Source organism: Manis pentadactyla, chromosome 8, assembly GCF_030020395.1.
Source record: "Manis pentadactyla isolate mManPen7 chromosome 8, mManPen7.hap1, whole genome shotgun sequence".
NCBI classification, from domain to species: Eukaryota; Metazoa; Chordata; class Mammalia; order Pholidota; family Manidae; genus Manis; species Manis pentadactyla.
Window position 1 is genome coordinate 82434320 of NC_080026.1, and position 22320 is coordinate 82456639.

At 40.5% G+C, this 22320-nt stretch overlaps 1 protein-coding gene across 3 annotated transcripts in view; it reads right to left on the reverse strand.

Annotated features, from left to right (window-relative positions):
- Positions 1–22320, reverse strand: part of ANK3 (ankyrin 3) — a 331543-nt gene that overhangs the window by 140351 nt on the left and 168872 nt on the right. For all 3 annotated transcript variants that reach the window (XM_057505891.1, XM_057505892.1, XM_036895053.2), the window contains 8 exons: positions 18194–18391; positions 16259–16357; positions 13599–13697; positions 11711–11809; positions 8855–9052; positions 7140–7238; positions 6763–6861; positions 1149–1346 (listed from right to left, as the gene is read on the reverse strand). In XM_057505891.1, the coding sequence (XP_057361874.1) occupies positions 1149–1346; positions 6763–6861; positions 7140–7238; positions 8855–9052; positions 11711–11809; positions 13599–13697; positions 16259–16357; positions 18194–18391 (1089 nt within the window). The remainder of the gene's footprint in view (positions 1–1148; positions 1347–6762; positions 6862–7139; positions 7239–8854; positions 9053–11710; positions 11810–13598; positions 13698–16258; positions 16358–18193; positions 18392–22320) is intronic.

Here is a 22320-nt window from a genome sequence, read left to right on the forward strand (position 1 = left end):
ATCTCTCTGAAGTAAATGTTGTCTTCATTTACTAGAGGATGAAACTATACCTCAGAGAGGTCACATAACTTGTCCAATCAAGTCACATATCAAATAAAAGTCAGACTAAGGATTTACACCCAGGAGATCCAGAGCCTCTGTGATTCCAAAACATAGGCCACATAAACTAAAAATATTTAAAGTACTTATCTTTTGCTACCATAAAACTATTGTTGTCTTGAATCTCTACTCCAATATCTGAGCTATCGCGCAGAAATGCCGTGGCTGTACCACCCTTACCCAATAAAGGAGAAGCTAAATCCTGGGGAGTGTGGATTATCAACCATTTGGGAGTGCTTGCAGGCTTTGTGCTGTCTGCAGTGATGATTTACAAACATCCGTCCTGTGTTTTGGAGAGATCTGACTCAAACTCAGACTCAGGTATTAATATGCAGCTTAGCAGACCCAAATTTTTGGCTATAAGCGATGAGAGGCAGTTAACTACATTAACATGTATATCTCTGCTCAGCTATGGGTTGGACTTTCACTTTGCTTCACAAAACTCTTCACTAAAATAATGGAGATGTCGGATATGAGATCAAGGGAATCTGAAAAATTTTGGGATCACAGACTTTACAAGTTCCTTGGAAGTGTTAACTTACATACAAAGACTAGCAAACCAATCTATCAAATAAAATAGCTAGTCGAAATTACCCTTATTAAAATGAACTCTCTGAGGGCAGAACTGTCTCTTTTTGAAATACAGGACTTAAAACTGGGACAGGCAAGGAAAAGGTACCCCAAAAAAGTTTGTGGAATGAATGAATAGGCTAGAAAAAACAACTTATTTGCTATGTTTTGATGAAGTAACAATCTTGTTCTTTGAATTGAAACAAAACTTCATGTTACTAGAAAAACTTGGTGGACTTCATTTTTATGGCTATATGTTACCCAGTTGTATGACTTTGCAATTATGGACTTTCCATTCTCTTACTGATTCAACTGATTTTTTTCCCCAGTTTTTGCTATAATAAATTCTGATAAATATCTTTATGAAATATTACACTTCACACATTTTATTTGGTCAGGATTTTTCATGACTTCTTAGTAGCATTTCTGAGAGCTGAGGTTTTATTGTGTTGTATGCTTTATACAGAGAAAAAAATTACCTTATTGCTCAGGTTCACATTAGCATTTCTGCTGAGAAGCAGTGACACCATGTCCACATGACCTTCCTGAGCTGCAAGATGGACAGAAGCAATTCCTTGCCTGGTAACTGCATTTGCATCAGCCCCATATTCCAGCAGAGTTGTCGCTATGTCCATCTGGTTCTTTTTGGCAGCGATGTGCAGTGGTGTATAACCATTCTGTCAACACAAATCACTTGGTCACATGCCCAGCAACAAGATAAAAATGTGTACAGTGCATTTTCAAAAGGTATGCTTCCCTTTCTAGTGATTTTCTTTGAGGTTTAAAAAATCATGATCAAGTAAGCCAACACTAATAAATCAAGCCGTGTCATTAATGCAGTACCCTCACACCTCCCACATTCCTAAACAGGGAAAACACACTACACACAGGTCAGTGCAAGAGAGTCAGAGGACCACTAGTTTTATAAAAGGGATGCAGAGGTCCCTCTTACAGGTAGTTATGTTAGTAGGTGCTCAATAATACTTGCTTTATTTAAATGTGGAATGACAGAAAATCCAACTAGGAAACAACACCCAAAATGGTATGGCTGGGGCATGTTCAGAGCCATTATTCCACCTTTAAAACCCCTTTAATGGCCATCTGTGCTTATAAGTAGAACACTTTAACTCTCATGGTAGTCAAGATGCTTTAATCTACTCCCATTTGCCCCTCTGACTGCCTCTTTCAGGAAACTCTAGTTTTTATGTTACCCTTCAGCAGTACAGGTTCCCCAAACAACAGACAGCTCATGATTTTGCCTTGCCTCACCCTGCCAGGGATGCTTTTCTCCAACATGCTCTCAGGGCCAGCTCTTTCAGTGGAAGATGTAGCTCAAGGGTCAAACCCTCTTGAGATGTTTAACTTACCCTCTTCCTTCCTACACCTACCCCCAACTTGACTGACTCCAACATCTTGGAGATATTTATACATCTGTCTCCTCCGACTAAAATATAAATTTGCTGAGGGCAGGTACTGTGTCTTTTTATCCCTAGTGCCTCCTAATAACCAATGAGTCCTCAGGTGTGAATCAAGCTTTCTAGAACTTTCAGCATGCTGTGGGATGTTCCTATCTGTGGCCCTTGGTGCTGAGGCACAGGGAGCCAAAATTCCAATGACAAGTTGTTAATGAGCTGTGCCCAGGAGCCTTTAGAGTCCTGTGAGAAAAAAAGATTCCCTGTTTTAGGAGACTGGGTTCTGACTCACAGTCACTTAAGAGAAAAGCATTGTTTTTTTTTTAATAGACAAGAAGATTTAGAGAAAGAAAACAGAATCCAAGAATTACACTTGGGAATATGATACAGATCGAGACAACAGAGCAGTCATAACCTTTCCAAGTCATATGTGTGGGTCAGAAACACCCGTTGTACCACTCGCCAGGCACCCTACTGCAACTACCCTTATATTGAATTCACTGGAATGTCCTAATGTGATAGCATTTCTCACTTGACAGTTGCTTTAATCGACTGTAGAGAATTTAGGATGTTGGATATAAACCCATGCAATGGGAAATGCCACTTCCAGACTCTTATGAAACCAGTCTCTGCCAAACAAGATGCGCCAGCTTAGAATATTTTATATCCCTATTTTTAGTTTTGACCTATTACCATCTGGAAACCCCAGCTGACCCGGGAAACATTTGGCCCTCTACTCAGACACACCCTGAAGAGATTGCCTTCCAAGCCAAGTGCAGAGCTTTGGACTGAGCCCAGCTCTACTGTCAGTGACAGGAGGGGGTGAGCTGTTTCACTAACATCCCCACCTCTGTGTAAAAGAAAATTCAGAAAGCGGTGCATAAATAGGAAATCTGATTAGGCAATATGTCTAACATAGCTGATTAGAGTGGCAGAGGCCAGGTAAAGTCAGAGTTCAGCTTCTTGTCATCCATCTTACCCTTTTCTGCTTTTGCTACTTAACATAACCTTTGAGTTAGTCACTTCTCAACACCTAAAGGCAGGTCAGTATCCTCTGAGGTGTGAGAATCCTCTAATTTCCAATTCCACCAAAAATTCCAAGGTTCTAAAATATGTGAATGAAGAAAAGCTCTGGCCTCCTGGTAACGCATGTCAACTCCAGACATATTACTCGTGATTACTGAGGGGTTTATACTGAGCTCCTTACCTGAGATACAAAGGGAAGTCCAAAGCAAAAGAAAAAATTTATGGTATTAATTTAGAATGGAAAATTAATCTTAGAAAGACTTAAGAAATATTCCAAATAATAAACAAATAGTTCAAGCAATACACAGGATCTATAATGGAATTTCCTAAGTTACCTACCTTCTTTCTAATGTCTGGAAAGTAAAATGATTCTTTTTGTCACACTAAAGGAGACAGATTAATTCATCAGAAGAGAAATAAATAGTGAGAAATTTGACTGTAGTACAATCTTAATATTTCTGCCTCTTGATATAAAGGACAAAGTGCCTGCCATATGTGTTTTTGCATTTCAAGATGAAAAAAAGAGCAAATGTAATCTTAAATTATCAGAAGTAATAATACTTACATTATACCTTAATATCTTTTCCAAAAACTTTCACAGTTTCTAGTATTTGATATCAATAGTTACATTGCACATTTTATGGAGGAGAAATGTGACAAATGATAAGTTAAGGCTCACACTTCCTTCCATAATCAGTGCCCAGGTTATGCCTGAACTCAAGCCAATCCTCTTTCCAGCAGTGTCCTGCCTCAGGACATAGATCTGGCTAAAATGGTTTAGAGAAGCCCATGTAATTTTTCAGTACCTTCTCCCCTCTCCCATTACCTAAAATCATATCATGTTTCTAGGACATGTATGAGTAAGAAAATATGCTTGCAATTCTACAAAAGAAGAGAAAAGGAAAGATGAAAACATCATGTACTCTAAGAACAAAGTATGTGAACTGAGAGTTAACACTGAAGTCACTGCTGTCACATCCATATGCTAATCATGCCCTATTGTCCCTCATTTCTGACCACTGCCAGAATTAAAACTGGAGCTTCCCTGAAGTAAAGGAGACTTTACTCTGCCCACCCTATATGCATTTTTCTCCTTTCTTAATAAAAAAGAAGCCTTTGGCACTGTGTCCAGGTGAAAGCTACACTCCCCACCTTCCTTTGCAGAATAAGAAGTAGCCAATGAGATGTAAGGAGAAATAGTCGCTGGACTTTCTGGGAATATACTAATATCTGACTTTCTTTCCTGTGTATTGCTTGAAAAAAAGTGGACCTGGCAGCCAGAGAAAAAACAATCTCTGGATGGGAAGTCCAAAAAAAATCACAAGGAACTCTCCTGAACACTCTGGAAACAGTGAACCAACATCAACAACTGTTTACCTCCAGACTGTTTATGACAGGAGAAAAACAGCCTCATCAGTCGGAAACCACTGTGGGTAGCTCATTTTTCTAGAAGATGAAGCCAATCCTTAATGGACAGAACTGGCTTTGCTCAGTATCAGAGTCTAGAAAAAACTGACCAGGATCACTGCCTCAAAAAGTGGGGCTGGTTGGACACGTGGCAGAGACGGCACTACAGGGGCTCTTCATGGAGGCCTGCGCTACGGGAATGAAAAGTAATGTTCCATTAGAAAGACCGTGTTCAATTGACTATAAACGATATGCCTAAGGCTAAAAGACTGTTGTCTTTTCGATTCTTTGTCAAAAATGTTTTGCTGATATGGCACCATGAAGCCTTGTTTGATAAATATAAAGCTGGAAATGAACTGCAATGTACCAACTATTAACCTGTTTTAAAGAGTTATTTGTGGATAGAAAGGTGAATTGGACTCATTTTGCTTCACTTATTATTTTGTAACTTTTGTCAATTCAAACTGCTTGACACTAGTTGTGTCAAAATTATTATTCTCAGGTCAGGAAGGAATAGTTCACTAATTAATTATTTACCAGTTGCCTAGCAAAAACCTGGGGTCATTGATAATGTAAGTAAGTGGACCAGGCTCAAAAGGATGATGAAATGGACAATCATTACATTTCATTATAAATTTTCTTCTCATTTTTAAAATTGTAAAAAATGTATTATATAAAACTTGTCATTGTAACCATTTTTATGAGTATAGTCAATTGTGTTAAGTACATTCACACTGTTCTCCAACAGTTAACACCATCCATCTCCAAACTGACACTCTATCTATTAAACTCTAACTTCCCATTCCTTCCTCCCCTCAGGCCCTAGCAACCAGCATTCTATTTCCTATCTCTATGTAAGTGAAATCATAACAATTTTTGTCCTTTTGTGTGACTGGCTTGTTTCACTTGGTGTAGTGTCTTTGAGGTTCATCTATGTTGTAGCATGTGTCAGAATGTCTTTCTTTCTTAAGGCTGAGTAATATTCCATTGTGTGTATGGACCACACTTAATCTGTTCAATCCCCAGTGGACACTGGGGTTGCTTCTACCTTTTGGCTATCGTGAGTAATGCTATTCTTCTTCCTTTTAAGATAAAGTTTTATTGAAAGTCAAGGTATTGCTTTATGATAGAAAGAATGCATGTCAGAGTCAGAAATTATAGGGGGAAAGTCACAATTAGATAACAAACAAATCTGGGGGTTTGATTTGCAATTGTAGATTTCATTGGGTACAATTCTGGAGAGGATGGAAAAGGAAATGATTAAGAAATATAGGAAAAGAGGTACTGAGGAGAAATTCCTGCCAAAGATAATACACTTTCTAAATGGAGAAAGTACCTTAAAACGTTACCTCTTAAAATATCCTAAGTCATCTAGAACAGCCAAGTTTATTGATCTGTGTGTACAACAAATTTGATTTAAACACTAAGTTTAAAAGAGAGTACTGTAGCTGCTCCAAAATGGAAGGGTAAAACAAAGAGGTAAAAAGCCTTAGGAATGCTAAAAGTTCTTTCAGCCAATAGTATTTAGTGAAAGAATTAGACAGCATTTAAGTTGTGGTTATATCATTCCAGTGTTCTCTCATCATAGCCACCTGCTCAACAATAGAGATCTTATTAAACCAATAGCACTCTATTAACCTAGTTTAAAAAAAAACTCTTCTTTATGATTTGCCTCTCAAATCAGAATACCAGAGTATTAACTCCAGACATACTCTCCATGCATCTCTTTTCTGAGAAATCTAGGTTGTCTACTGGTCAAAAATGCCTGAACAATAAGAATAGAGATTCTCCTTAGCAACGATGAAAACACATAAGCAAAACCTCCCAACCTATTTTTCTGAAGCACAAATAAACAACTCAAAGGCAATGTTTTATGGCCAGGAAAATGTAACACATATTTTATAACTGACAAATCAGAACTTCTTTACTCTCCCTCTTCCTTACTCCCCCAGGCTGTGCTTATGTTTTTAACCTGTCTAAAGAGTACTTCAATTTTTTCCTCCCCAGGCCCCAGGATGTTTTGGGTTTTCAAGGAAAATTAATAGACAAATAAATATTTATTGAGCATCTACCACATTATTTGACTTAATAGCTGAAGGCGCAGATTTCCTAAGGAGCTTATACTTCTCAGATTTTTATGAGATGCCTAAAAAAGGACGATGCTACAGATGAAAACAAAAGTAACTGTACATATGGAGACTGCTGGACACTGCCTGCTACTCTCCTCAAGTTGGTGAATTACAGGTACCTTTGCAGCCGCATGAGGTGAGGCTCCTTGGTCCAAAAGCAGAAGAGCTACTTTCTGATTATCGTAATGTGCAGCTACATGCAGTGGAGTTAGCCCGCTCTGGAAACACGTGCAAAAACAACAAAAAAGTGTCTTAACATGAGAGGCCCCTTAGATTTAGGATATGGGATTAGATTGGATACAACACAGAGCATAAATTAAATTCGAGTTTGTACAATACTTGGACCCCAGCAGTCACCTCCTTTTTCCAAAGTGATCTTCATCCTACAAGACTTAACTATGTGTTAGTTACCATTTTGGTGCTGTTGGTGCATTAGCAAGTGCTTGTTTTGTTACCATGGAAGTGGCCTCTTATAGGGTGGCCCATGACCTCATACCTTCCCAGCAGCATCTGGAGATGCACTTTTCTGTAGCAGGAGATTGGCTACTTCAAGCTTCCCATATTTTGCTGCCACGTGAAGGGGAGTAAATCCTTTCTGAAAAAAGAAATAAAAAGTAATGAATGGTAGAAATGACACAAAGGCATTGCTTTTTTGGAACTGATAAATTATTCTAATGATGAAGAACAGTTAAGCCTGTATTTAAAGACCAAGATTGGTAGATAACAGAATCCCCTTATCAATAAGGAAGAGCAGGATATTTAATCTTCTCATCCTGTTGACTGAGCCACAACACATCACTAATTCTGGGACTAATCAGATATGTGACCAAGATAAAGTTAGAGAGCTGGATATAGGGCTTATTCTAGGGCCATTTTGGGATTTTACACTGTGGGAAGAATTGGTCACACAGTCGCAGACGCAATTTGGATTTGGAGACCTTGGGAAAATTCAGGGCCAATCTGGCCCTCTCATTATCTCCCATCACCAGACCGGTGCCTTTCTTTTCCCCTTTCCCTATTGCTGCATGTGTATACCTACCTTCATATATGCTCTAGTCCTTAGGAGTAAGAGTCAGATTCTCACACTTAAGCTACCTCAGGTGAACTGAATAATAACTCATGTCCAATAATAATAATTAGTCCAATAAATATGCAGGAGTTGGATATTCAGAGTTAAGTAGCTGCTTCCCCTTGCTACCTAGTCCTGCAAGGACCTGGGTATCAGCCAGTCAATCAACATGCACTCTTAGGGGAGGGTCCCAAGCATGAGTCAGCATGAGTCAGGCACTGGCCGGTCATCAACATATTTGACCTCATGAGACTATAGCCAGCTAGAGCCAGTGAGCAGCTGGCATGATGGAGGGACTAGGACACTCAAATTCTCATTTCCACTACCTGTTTCACATATTAAATGAGATCCAGGAACTTGCATCTTAACTATATGGGAGAACCTAAAGAAACATGGGGGCGGGGGGCGGGGAGTTTGAGTTAGTCACCAGTTACTCACATAGTTTTCTAAGTATTTGTCATTACTGCAATTATCTTGAGCATTGATTACACATCAATGCTTCTATTCTGCATCCAAAAAAAGAGAGATAACACCACTTTCTAGCTTTCCAGGGTACATCACAGCCCATCTTTCTATCACGCTCACTAGGTTTATATGGTATCACAGGAAAATGAACTCTGAATGTTGCATTCTGCACCTACAGAGCAACTGTGTGGTAGGTTATTACTCTAAGGCATCAGAGTTAAGATTAAAAAAAAAATCAAACCATTAATCAGGCAAGACAATAGCAATGAAAGAACAACAACAAGCAAAAATAACCCAAGAAACATTCAACTCCTGATTTGCAAGTATTATAAAAGCATTGACCAACTGAGCTCTGACAGTGTGGTTGGTACACTTGGCCTCAGCAAGAGAAATCTATGGTTCTGTTTTTAAACCACGATTTAATTCTATCAAATAACTTGTAAGAAACATCTGGCTCTAGATATCAATAAGGTTTCCTTAGAAGATAATGTACAGAGAAACTAAAGATAAACACACGTGTGCATGTACATACCAAACTACCCTATTGCTCCAGGGCTCTGCTGGCCATGCTGATGACCGCCCTGGAGTCCCACGTACAGATGCTGTCATACAACTTCTGTGCCTATCAGGATGTTTTTCCGGGAGACACAGAAGGATTCCGAGACTCGCCTTCATACCTTTGTTGTTATTGACAGAGATGCACCATGATCCAAAAGGAATGCGGCTACGTCCTCATGGCCCTCGCGGGCCGACAGGTGGAGTGGGGTGTACCCAGAAGTTGTGGCTGCATTGGGAGATGCTCCTTGCTGCAACAGCTGTTGTACTATATCTGCCTTTCCCAATCGGGCAGAAATGTGCAGTGGGGTCTGGTCATCCTAAACGATAAGGTAGAAGTGCAAGGCTGATGAGCTGAGAAAACAATGGTATCATCAACACACTTTGCTTAGTATCAAAGGCTGCTTTCAACTCTTTGATTCAATGCTACAAAGAATCTTTTATCTCTTTCTTTAAGGTCCAGAAAAGTAGAAACAGTGGATCCAAGTGCCTTAAATACCTTTAGAATAACCTGTTAGCATGAAAAGTGAAAGGCAGGTCAACCTATAAATTATCCCTACTACTGCCTGTCACATCCACTAATTTTTAACCTCTACTGACTCCTTTTTTGGGAGATAAGGGGATGTATCCTGGTAAAAGTCAAATAACTTGGAGGGCTACTACACCTCCCCGGTCATTATGCTCTCATGTGGACAAGCAGAGGCAGAGGCAGAGGCCGGCAGCACAGGGTTGTACAGGTATCCCTGCACAAAGGCCCGCCACCAAGAGGGCTGATGGGGCCGGAAGCCAGCCTACCCTCTGCTTGTCAAGTTACACATCTTGGCATGGTTTGCATCTGCCTGGAGTGGACGGGCTCTTCCTTACAGCTCACTCAAAGGCATGAGCCATTCACTAAGGCCTGCACCCTTAGGGTCTTATCCCCCAGTGGGAGGGGCATCTTTTCCTAAGTTACTCAAAGAAGCCCTATGGTGGGCCTCCGAAAAGAAATCCTCTACTGGAATGTGATAAAGTTCAGGCAAGTACTTCACATTGGGAAGGTAGAGAGAGAGGCTAGAGCACAGGACACTGCTTTGGAAAGCTAAATAGGCTGATCGTCAAGGTCAAAGCAAGGGGGTCTATATAACTGGCAGGAAGCAGAAGAGGAATTAGGGGAGATGCCACAAGGAAAAAATGCATATTCTGAAAACAGAAGAAGCTGCCAAAGAAAAATATCATAAAACTCTACGACTGCCACCACCACCACCACACATTTACTGGGCACCTACATGGCCCAGGCTCTAAGTACTCCACCTACATTAATTCATCAGTCATCACAACAATCCTATGAATTGCAAGGACCATTATTCCTATTTTCTATATGAGGAAACTAGAAAAGGAAGTATGGCAGAGATATTAGTTAACTGGCCAATGTTATACAACCAGTAAATGGTGGAGGAGGGTACAAACCCAGGCAGTCTGGCTGAGAAAGGGAGACTTAACCATGACACATACTGCCCCTTAGTGAATCCTATCCTCAACTTCAGCTTGTGAGTGAAACACAAGACTTGATACGTAACTAACACCACTCATAATGTCAGGTTTCTTGTAGTCCATGTAGAATACAGCCTCTCTTAACCACAATTTAGGGGCCAAATCCAGCTGTCACCTGTGTTTGTAAATAAAGTTTTATTAAAACACAGATATGCCCACTTGCTTATGGATTGTCTGGTGCTGCTTTTACTCTAGAATGGCAGAGTTAAGCAACTGTGACAGAGATGGTGCATCAGGCAAAGCCTGAAATCAGGCCCCTTACAGAAATGGTTTCCTGGCTTCTGTTTCTAGATCCTCCTTGAAATGCACCAACTGGTACCGGGGTACAGTGGGCACCTGAGGTTTGTCGCCTGCTGCGCAGAATGGCACAGCCTCTGTACCCATCTGTGAATTTTATGTTCTCAAAGCTCTAGTTGTGCTTGTTCACACACTAGTATGCTTGTACTAGCTACTTCACACTTGTACTGTATTTGCACTAATTATAATATAATGACACAATGTGTTAACAGGTAAAATATGAATGTGAAAGGAAAGGCTTTACTTTCCCAAAGTTGAACGCTTTGGAGAGCCTTGAAGAAGTTGATAAAAAAACAATTATGGTCAAATTAGATATGGTGAGGCAGCTATACACACTGGGGAAATTTATAAAAGCCTAGAAATATTCTATTGTCAAACTGCTTCACAAATGTCCCTTTTCTATTTAACATGAAACTAGAAAATTGCAGATCATGTAAACAGATGGCAAATCAATGCACATTTATATACTATAGGTTAAAATTAAATGACTGAGGCATTTATGTATTTATTCATGGTTCCTGACCTAAACTCCCATTTTGATAATGAGACCAGTTATCCATCCTGATAGTGACAGATAAGCACGTTTCTTCTGGAGGCTGAACATACAGCAGGGAATGAAGCATTCAAACTCAACCCTGACATTTTTCTTCCACGTAAAGGCAGATCCCTGAAACAACTTTGGTCCATGTCTCAGGGTTTATAGTTTCACAACTTTTAGAGAAAAAGTAAAAACTTCCTTTTCCCTTTTGTGGCTGTTACAGGTGACATGTAAGTCAAACAAAGGGGCTCAATTATGCTTCCAAACTGTGCTTGTTTTAGAAGCTTTGGGCATAAGCCCTTCTCCATAAAGTGTGAACAACACTGGACCAAGTCTAGTTTCTGTTCCTAATCTGTTAGGGACTAGCAATGTGCCAAGGACACAAAGTTCTTTCTGGCACAAAGGTTTTGTTCTTCTTAATTTTGTTAAACAATTGAATGGACAAATGTGTGGGAAAGGGGTGTTTTATATCACTTGGGTAGAGACTTCTGTGATTGGAGATTGTTCATTACCCAAAGAGGGTTTCTTAAAGAGAGCATGCATGTGTTGAAAGTTTTTTTTTAAATCAAGGGATTTTCCCTCAGTAGCAAACACTGCCATCTACTACACATACCTTAGCTTTAGCTTCTACCTGAGCTCCGTCTTGCACCAGATACCGCACGACTTCGGCTTGGCCGGACCGGGCTGCCATGTGTAGTGCGGTTTCTCCTCTCTGGGGAACATGAGCCAAAGGTGATTAAGTGCAGCTCCGAGAAGAGTGGTGTATTCTATTTGCATAAAGCTTATGATGCAGGTTTTTTTTTTTAATGAAAAGTAGTTGTAAGCACTTCCTTATTGAAAACTAGTAAAGATAGAAAATTAAATACACAAGGACTTCACAGAATCCTGGTTCGTGATGGAAGAACTGGTTGTAGCCCTAGGGAGTTAGTTACCTGCAGTGTCAGCCGTGTTCCTTACTAATCTACAACGTGGCCTCCTCAGGGGCTGAAAGACTAGTGCTCACAGGGCCCAGGCAGGAAGGTAAAGGAGAGAGTAGGGCAGGTGGGACGTGCTGGACAAGACGCCCTGCCCGTGAGAGGCAGCTGCTTGCTGGCCTCTGTGTACTGCTGCGGTGGCTGTGCTGGGTGCTAGCCACATCATGCCACACAGTCCTATTTGTCAAAAGTGGGGCAGTCTGGATATTTGTGTACACTTTTTAAAGGCTGACCACAAAATCAGAAATGAAAACAAAACAAAAACTCTTGCAAGGGCAACACAGACACACCCAAGAGCCAGGCTTGGCTTAACAGCTTTGGTCTGCATTCCCTGCTTTATCCCAACAGTTCAGTACATCCCAGTCTTTGGGTTTTATCCCAGGGGGTCATTTTCTTTGCCACTGGACTCCCCAATCACCCCCTCCCCCACCCAGTTTACCAAGGAGAATTTTATTCAGATTATTCATTCATTTAATAAAAATGAAAGCAATATAGAAGACATAGATAAAAACATAAAAAGTCATAAAACCCAAATACATTCTCTCACACAAGTGATATGCAGCTAAACACTGATTTTATAAACTGAACTTTGTTTTATGGGTCACCCACCTCCACGGAAGGATGGACAAAGACACATTCCACATGAACTTTATACTGTTTCCTGGAAAGATGTTGAGGATGTAGTTTATGGTATTATCCTTCTGAGAGAAAACATTCTCTTTCTGGTGTTAGTATCAGGGAACAGTGTATTTCAGTGGAGAGGCAGGTCTGTGTCTGTCTCATGGATGTGCTGACTTGGACAGCCAGAAGTCACAGGGCCTTCTGGAGGCCCAGCTCTGGGTGAGCGTGCATTTTCTATGCCAGAATGTTGCTTACTTTATTTTTAATTCTTTGGTGCTCACGAGCACAGCTAGTGTTTCTATCCTTGTGGCCTGATGTCTTATTATTACAATGATGTCAAAGTCAGAACCTTGTAAAGGATGTCGAATGCCCCATGCAGATCTGAGGTGATAAGTTACTCCTCTGATATTTACTCTGAAGCGAGTCTCATGGTTCTGCAGAGCAATGCTTAGTGTGGGAAAACAGTATCATCCAATAATCTGTGAACTGGGTTCCATGGGTTTGCTATAACATGGTCAAGCACACTAAAAGAAATTACTTTGAACTTACTTGAGATTACAGCAATGATACAGTTTGAATCACCTCCTCAACATGCAGCACTTTTTAAATCTTCCATTGCAAAAAATTTCTTTCCTCCACAGCAACTATTTTTAAAGAATAATATCCAGTAGTAATGTACCTATAAAGTTAATGGACACAGTCCATATGTCCTGACAATTTATGGTTAATTAGTGATTGGGTGGATCTGACCTTTGAAATAGAGGAAATCACAGGTAACCTCAAATTCTGTCCTTTTCAGTAGTCACATTAATAGTAATTAATCATAACAAAAAATAAGTAGGTTAGAGCAATCTTTGCCAGTTTCTTAAATACTCACCATTAAACCTGTGTTGGAAGGATACTTACCACATTGGTGGTATTTGGTGAGGCCCCGTGATGCATTAGCTGCGACACAATATTTACATGCCCCATGAAGGCAGCAACATGGATTGGAGTAAGGCCCGACTGCCGGGGTGGGGGGAAGAGGGAAGGTGATTTGTGAGCTTATGATAAGAAGGGTCTGTCTGCCCGCCTGCCCTCCATTCCTCTCTCCTACCCTTTTCCTCCCTCCCTCTCTCCATTTATTTTAACATAACTGTTGAGTGAACACATCAGGGGACAACTTACCACTGTCACAGATGCTATAGGCAAAATGTATCGATACATAATAATCATTTGCCTGAAGCAAGTTTTGCAATTATGAAAGGCCTATGTCATATCAATTAAAGATTTATCTCATACATTTTATATACCCATAAAAAAAAATTTAGAGAGAAATAACTTGAAGGTCTCTTTTTTTCACTCACTTTTTCACTTTGCCTTCCCTATCCATATGACTGTGTGTGTGTGTGTGTGTGTGTGTTTGTGTGTGTGTTGTTCTGGGACATGTGATTATATACAAGTTAGTAAAACATCAGCTTTTATTTTAGATCCTAGTCTAGGCTTTAAAAATGATTCCTATGCACTCAGAACAAACTGATTACACTACACGAGAGAACATGGAACCTAACACAAAACCATCCTTCCAAAAGATGAGCAAATCGGCATTAACTGTTTCATTTAATTATTTAACTTTATGAGTATTATAAATTAAGGTGATGTAATTAATGTAAACATGGTCACAAGAGTAGAACTTAATTTTCATGTCTGCTTCAAATCCCCCCTCACATTCCCATAACACCTGTACTTTTGATATGAAATGATTTCATGTTTAATTTTTCAGAATTTAATTCTGTTTACAACACAAACATCATAACTTGGTAAAAATATTGAACGTGGCTTAGAAAAGCTCACCTGCTTCTTAAAAAGAGAGTGAGAAGGAGATAACTAACCTCGACAGAAATTTGAGAAATGTCAAAACATATGCGAAAGGAATTCTACACAATAAAAGTAAGGTAAAAGACAGAAGAGGAAGAATCGGGGTGGCCCTGACTTCCAAGAAAGGGAACTGAGGAAAATGAGGAAAAGGAGAATCACATTATAATTTGGCATCATCTTCGATCAGCAGGGGGAGTCATTAAAACAAGTGCAAAGCAAAGCCCTCATCTAGGTCTGTACTGCTTTTAACACTCTTAGGGAGTACAGGGCTGGCAGTGGGACCTTCTCCTCACTGGCAGACCTCTCTGGACATTTATTCAAACATCAGTCAAAATCTTTTATTTCAGAGCCCATTCTGATCTTTAAAAAGGTTGCCATGTGCTGAGAATAAATTTATTATTTAAACTAATGGGGTGCCTACCATGAATCCATAAGACTGATAAAAGAGCAAATCAATATTTTTAACCATTTAATAGTTCAAAAATTGTATGCAAATACTTCATTTGCAGGTAAGAATTTGAGCCAGAGCAACAATCACTAGAGGGGATCATCTCAATTTTTATGTTTGCTGCAAATCCCACAGTGTTTATTGATGCATTCAGCAAGGCTTTATTGAATGATCAACAGGGTCTACCATGTGGTGGGCATATACAGACCAGTGAGAATCAGGCCTGTCTTCACAGAGCCTGCAGTTTCTCGGGGACAAGAGGAACAGCTGGCTAATAAGTAAACCACCTGGCTAAGTGCTTTGATGGAAATATGCACAGGAAGAGGAGAGGGTCCTGAGGAGGAGCTGCTGGACCAGGCTGGCAGTGAGGGGCGGCTTCCTGAAGGTGGCCCCAGGATGTGCCTGGTCCTGAAGGATGTGCCCTGTGAAGAGGGTGAGCCATGTGGAGGATGCAGAGATATGGACATGCACCCAAGGGTGCCTGCTCTAGGGAAATGCCAATGGCTAGAATCCAGAGGCTGGGTTGCTGTTAGTGAGGTAGGGCTGGGATGAGCCTGGAGGGTAGATGCCAGGCTTGGTTTGGTGTGTGGAAGGTTCACCCTGATCCTTATATAGAGTGTTTCTCTGTGTCATTTGTTCACCAAGAAACCTAGAGCTAATGCTTTATTAACTCGGCAACAATGTGTTTCATTAATTCTGAGTTTTTATAGAGTGTAATCCTCAGTTTACAAATACCCACAAGTTGTGTTATGCAGGGTTTCTCAACCTTGGCACATCTGACATTCTGAGGCAGATAATTCTGTGCTGTGGGAGACTGTTTTACACTTTAACATTTTTAGTAGTACCTCTGGCCTCTATCCCCTAGACAGTAGTGGCACCATCTACTTATGACAAATAAAAATATCTGCAGACATTGCCAAATGCCCCTTGGGCAGCAAATGGCCCCCAGGTGAGAAATACTGCATTATAGGAGTTCATATAAGTTACTCTTTCAGTGATGGTCCCCCTGGCCCTTGAGCATTAAGCATGTATTTTGGGTTATGCTTCCAGGCATGGTGATATATTTGAACTCACCAACCCATACTCCTGTCTGTTCTCCTTTGGACTCACAGCCTCTTGGGTGAAGGGCTCAGAAAGCAGTTGGTGACAATCACACACAGAGCAACATTAGCAGCCTGTTGGGGATGGGGCTGGGGCACTGGCTGCTGAGACTGACTATACTCTCAGCACCCAGGAGCGCCCAGCATCCTCCTCCTCTCACCTCGGTTACAGCTTGGATGGACGCACCATGTTTCAGAAGGAGCTCCATTACTTTAATTCGATTCTTCTTGCAGGCAATATGCAGGGGGGTAAAGCCATTCTGAAAAGAACAGAGACACATATCTACATGACTACATTCCACTGAAATCCAATTCCACTGTGCAGTGAAATATTTTTGCTAAAGTGATGTTCTGTAAAGATTTGGGGATGAGCAGAAACAATGAGAGGTTAAGCAGAATATAGATTCTTTTCTGGAAGGATAGTAGTCTGGCTGCTCTTAGCAACCCAAGGTACCCTGGTAATTGAACAGGAAGTGAATTTTTGTCACTATCTCCTGGTAGCTAAGGCAAAATGGTTATACATTTCCTCAGGTTATCTTATTTTGGAATTCATATGTCTGTCCTTCTACCTCATTCCAAACACAGATTAAAAACATCTGTACCCAAGTATTTGTCCTCACAGCCAAAACTTCACCAATACCCATTCTGACTTCTCGGCAGCATTTTAGGGCAACTACAAGATCAGGTCTAGAATGTTTTGATTCCTACCAGCTTTAAGATGCAAGTAGGTGCTTACTCCAAGGAAGCAGAAAGTCAAAAACCCAATGTTATTTGGACCACTTAGTTTAATATTTAATCTATTAAAAGAACCTGCTTTTTAGCAAATTACCTGCTGACTTGTGCTGCCTGATAATTGAGACCACAGAGCACATTTCAGTTGCCATACTGAACTATATTTGGGTCCACTACAAAAGCTCAGGTTGAACACATGGATGTTCTCAGACAAGTCACCTGGCCATAGTCCATCCCTTCATGGGCTGGCTACAAACTCCATGTGTTGTGAAATCTTCAGAGTCAGTGGAAAATGAGAGTGAGAGCCCACACCCTGTTTTAAGGCTTTTTTTTTCTTGTATGGAAAAATGATTCATGATCGCTAATTTCTTTTCCTCTTTCTTCAGAATTCAAAGAAATACACGAGGCAGGTCAACACTCCATGAAATGCTGCTCTGGTAAGAGCCCTTAGAACCACAATGGCAGCACGGCTGCCGGGGTCTGAGAGCTCCTCCCTCCTCTTCCCTGCCCTCTTGCCGTCCCCTGCCCTCCTGCCCTCGGAGCACCAGGGCGTCTGTGGGTCTGTTCCGTCTCAACACGGCAAGCGCGCCGGCTGGGTGGGAGCAGAGACCCTTCCTAAAATGGCTCATCAGACGACAGACTTTACCTCAAAACTGCCAGTAAACTCACATGCTTTCCCTCACATTTGGTGACTTATTTTTTTCCTAACTCTGAGTGTTTATTCTGAACCAAATTTAAACAGCTTACTAAATTGGAACCATCTATTTTTTGGAAGACAACAAACACCATCTTGTTAAGAAAACTAAACTATATATAATATAGCCAAAGGGTTAAAATAGCAAATCGTTGTAGGAGTAAGGACTACAATGAGATCAAAATTTTGTTTCAAACCAGTAGGAAAAGGAAATGACAGGCAATATTTCATTACCTGACATGGTTAACATAAAACTTCAATTCACAAATTCCTAGACCTCTCATATGTAATTAAGATCAAGTTTTTTGATCCTTTTGCCTCATGCTTTTAGAACTCAGAAAAAACTTTTACGTCACAGAACTATAAGTTTATCTATGATAAGATAAGGCTGACCACCTCGGTCTTTTTAGACTTGCATAATCCTTGGGTTTCACTTATACAAGAAAATTAGTGACATGGCCATAAAGAGGTTAATGATTTAGCTGCATCAACCTTGTTCATGTCAGAAATAGATTTTAGATTTCTCAGAGGGATATTTGAGAAAGTTGGCGAAATTCACTTTGCTTAACTAGAACTTCCATTTTCGCCTCTAAAGTAATCCCTTCCCGTGCAGAGGTAGTAGGCTGTCAGCAAGACGACACAGGCTGGCTTTGCCGGCTCAGCCACTCACCAGGGCTTTGGCATTGGGGTTAGCTTTTTTGTCCAAGAGCACCTTGGCGACTTTGTAATGGCCACAGTGGGCAGCCACGTGTAGGGCGGTCAGGTAGTCGTTGGTGACGTCGTCCACGGGCACGTTATGCTGGAGGAGAAGCTGGACGCAGTTTAAGTGATCCCCTTGCGTGGCCATGTGCAATGGAGACAGTCCATTCTGTAACGCATCAGAAAATCAGAATTTATTGTTTTACCTTTTAAACGCAAATATGCCAAACTCAAAATACAGCACAGATATGAACAGATGAAAACTCTCATTTTTCATACGGAAATACCCTCTTTTTGAAAGGTTCTGACAATGTGTTTTGAACTTCAGCTACTTTTAAAACTAGTCCTTCCACTCCTTATAGCAATCAAAAACCAATTTGCAAGATAATTCTTTTTTTTTATTCAAAAATAGTGTGAGTTGCATTAAGGTCCATTATTTACTGCATTCCCAGTGAATTGGAATTCTTAATATTTAAGTTTGAAAAGGATAAAAATAAAGGCAAGAACAGACTGGTATTCATTAGGTTGTTTTTTTATTTGTTCTTATGTATTACTAATACTTGATATTGAATACTGTTTTGACTCAATTAAAAAAGTAAAGGTCTGAATACAACACATTTCATTTTACATCAGTGTGGAACAAAAACTTTTCCTTGTCCACCAATCTGGTGCCCCCTTGTGTCTAAAATGAGGGAAGCTGAGGCTCTGACCAACTCAACTAAAAGCTTACCTCAGTTAGTTTAAATCAACTGGGGTCAGTGACATGGTTAATCACATGCAAAACAAATGAGTTAAAAGTTCATTTAGACAGCTGAGAGAAGATATGAATGGGGTCAAAGGTAAATAAAACTTTTAAAAAGGTTAGAGTGATATTTAGCATTCAGTGTATGTTTCCTAATGAAGGCAAGAACAAGCCTATTAAGGATGTTAGTCTATTCAAGCATGCTCCTTTAAATATGGAGGCAAGGGGGAGGATCCTGGGAAATTCCTAGAGAATCCAATTATCCAAAGAGGCTCTTTTAATTACCCTAACATATTTTGGGAGAAAAAAGTGACAGCAAATTCAGTTTCCAAAAGAGCTGTCATCAGTGAACTTTGGAAATAATGATATATTAAACATGCACTGAGGATCCAGGTGTTTCTGAGTCTTCCGAGCCAACATTTTTCCCATAATTAACCTATGAATGACTTAAACCTGATTTCAAGATAAGAAGAATCATGCAAGCCTTCCTTTCATGACTCTCATGGCCTCATTCATTCACTGTCATATGTTTTGATTATCTGTGTTCCTTGAGAGCAAGAGGTTCATGCGTTATAATTTACCCATGCTGCCCAGCAGAGAGCCTTGCATGTATAGAAAGAGATCAATAAATATTTATGTAAATGTAAAGACTTCATACACTGTCAGGATATTTCTGCCTAGAAAATTCCGCTCAAACATTCTGAACCGAACTAAAAACTAAAGTGCAACAAAGGATGGGAACATTTCTCATCTGAGATACTGCCACCCACCAGCATATGTACTTATTTATTTCCTGCCAAGACATCCCTTTGCTTTATGTTTTGATAGTCCTAGAGGAAAACACGAAGTAAACAAGGAAACAAAATCTGAAAGGACAAATGACTTAGTAGAAACGGAGGCAGTGTCAACAAAAGAAGGAGCTTCCCTAAGGACACACACAACAACCAATCTATGAGTGGGTAACTGTTAGGTCCCTGGGAAGGGATAGGAAGAGAGTGATGCTCATCTGCCCTGTAGAGAGGGGTCGTGTTCATATGGCATCCCCCTCATCAAGCTAAAAATATGGACCAAGGTGACGGGTTTTCTTGGCTCAGAAGAATGAAAGACTTGAAGACTTAGATGGTCTTAAAGTTAGAAATGTATTTGTTCACTTAGTTATTCATTCAACAAATATTCAATGAAGGTTTACTATATGCCAGCCACCACCACTTTAGGTGCTGGGGGTATTGTACTAAATAAGGCAAAATTCTTGTTGTTGTTTTTTTTTTACTGAAGAGAGAGATAGCAAACAGGTACATAAACCAAGGAGAAGGCCTCTCTGAGAGGAAGACATTTGAGTTGAGAAATGTACAGAGACTGTGAAGATCTAGGGCAAGCTGAGGGAACACAATCTGAGGGGATAGGAAATGAGAACAAACAGTATATTTGAGAAAGTGAAAGAAAGCTGGTTGGCTGGAAGACGGCAAGGAGAAGAATGAGAGCAGATGAGGCAGGGAGGCAGTCTGATCCTGGTAAGGAATTTCTTCTCAGTGCAGGGGGAAATTCCAGATAAACATGGTGGATGTGACGTGTATGTGTTTCCATACTTCCCCAAACCACTCTAAAGCTGAAGGAATTTAACGGGTAAAGTCCACGAGGGCACACACATGTGTGCATGTACACCCACACACCCACATGGGAAAAAAATTAAACAGAAACAGATGTGTGATGTCTACAAATTTTAGGAAATGAAAAGAGGATTTAAGTGCATTCACTCATCTAGCAGAAGAAAAAAGTCTGAGACTTAGTATCTCTGGAGGGGTATAATCAGTGGTGTGCTGGTAAATGTTGAACAACAGCTCTTGGGAACAAAAACCTTGGAGATGTAGCTTTTGTCAATTCCCATGGTGTACAGACGCCTACTATGACTAATTTCAAGTTATCAATATGAAGTTACTGAATATGAAATTGGGAAGACAGGCTCCACAATAAGCTCACCCAATCTGGGTCCAGCATACTGCTGGGGGTACTAAAGACAACTGGTTTACTGCTCAAATGCCCAAGGGGCCACGGCTATGGAAACAGTACTTTGGAAGATAAAGATGAGGTTTGGGGTTGAAAACAGGATTGGGCACCTGCAATATGGAGCTGTCAGGTTTCCAGGCCCGCTGACCCAGCAAAGCCAGGTGACTGCTCCTTCATACCTTGCAGGAAACCAGGAGTTTAGCCTCTGGAGAAAGTGAACCAGAGAAATTCTGGATGCAGGTAGTTAGGGCAGAGCAGAGGGCATTGGTGAGGCTCTGGACCAAGAACAGGTGCTCACAGAAAAAGGGAGGGCATTTTAGGTGCCAAGAGTATGGTCTCTAGACTTAGACTGCCTGGGTTCAAATCCTTGTTCTACAACTAGTGGACTTATCTTGAGAAAGTTACTTTCTCTCTTTGGGTCTTAGTTTCCTCATCTATAAATGTGTATAATAGTAATACTAGTACCTCATAGAGTTATTCTAAGCAGTAAACGGATGAATATATGAAAAGTGCTTAGAACTTGGTATGTGGGTAATCACTGTGTAAATATTAGTTAACATACTTCTGATTAAAGTATGCATAGAGGACAGGGAGACCGATAGCCTCATTTCATTTTTCTTACCCTAAATATATTCATACACACATACACTGCAAAAGACTGGAGGATTCATTGCTAAAAAACCTGAACTTTCCAGAGACATCAGAGGACTCCTCTGACCTGCTGTCACCTGACATATGAGTGGAGCCCACCTACACAGCTATAGAGCTGCCACTCAAATGTTAGTGCCTGACACCTACGGTCAGATACAGACATTGCTGGGAGACCTCCAATATGAAAGGGAGAGCCAAATCCAACAAAGAGAAAAAAGGAACTCTGAGGAATTAGGGACAGATGAGATGCAGAATAAAATTAAAGAAAAGGTATCTTGAATGTTCTTAGAAAGGCAATAGGATCTATTATATCCATAAAACAAGAATTGGATGTTTTAAGAAAAGAAGCTATCAAAGAACAAGGGACTGTTCTTGCATATTAAAAGCACAAAAGAAAAAAAATCAATATTTCTTAGGAAAAAAAACATAATAATGAAATGAACAATAGGAGATAAGGATGGGAAAACAACCTGACTTCTAAGTGTGCCTGTACTTTTTGGATGTAATGAAAATTAATTTTCAAGAGAACAATGGGAATTCATTGGTGGATGTTTAGGAAGGAGGCTGACATGATTTGGTTGACAATTATATGGCCACTCTGACTGCAAAATGGATTAGACCTGGACTGGAAAGGGGCCAGGGGGAGTGGAGGAGCAGTGAGGAAGCTCTGACAGTGGTTCAGGAGAGATGAGGTGGCGCAG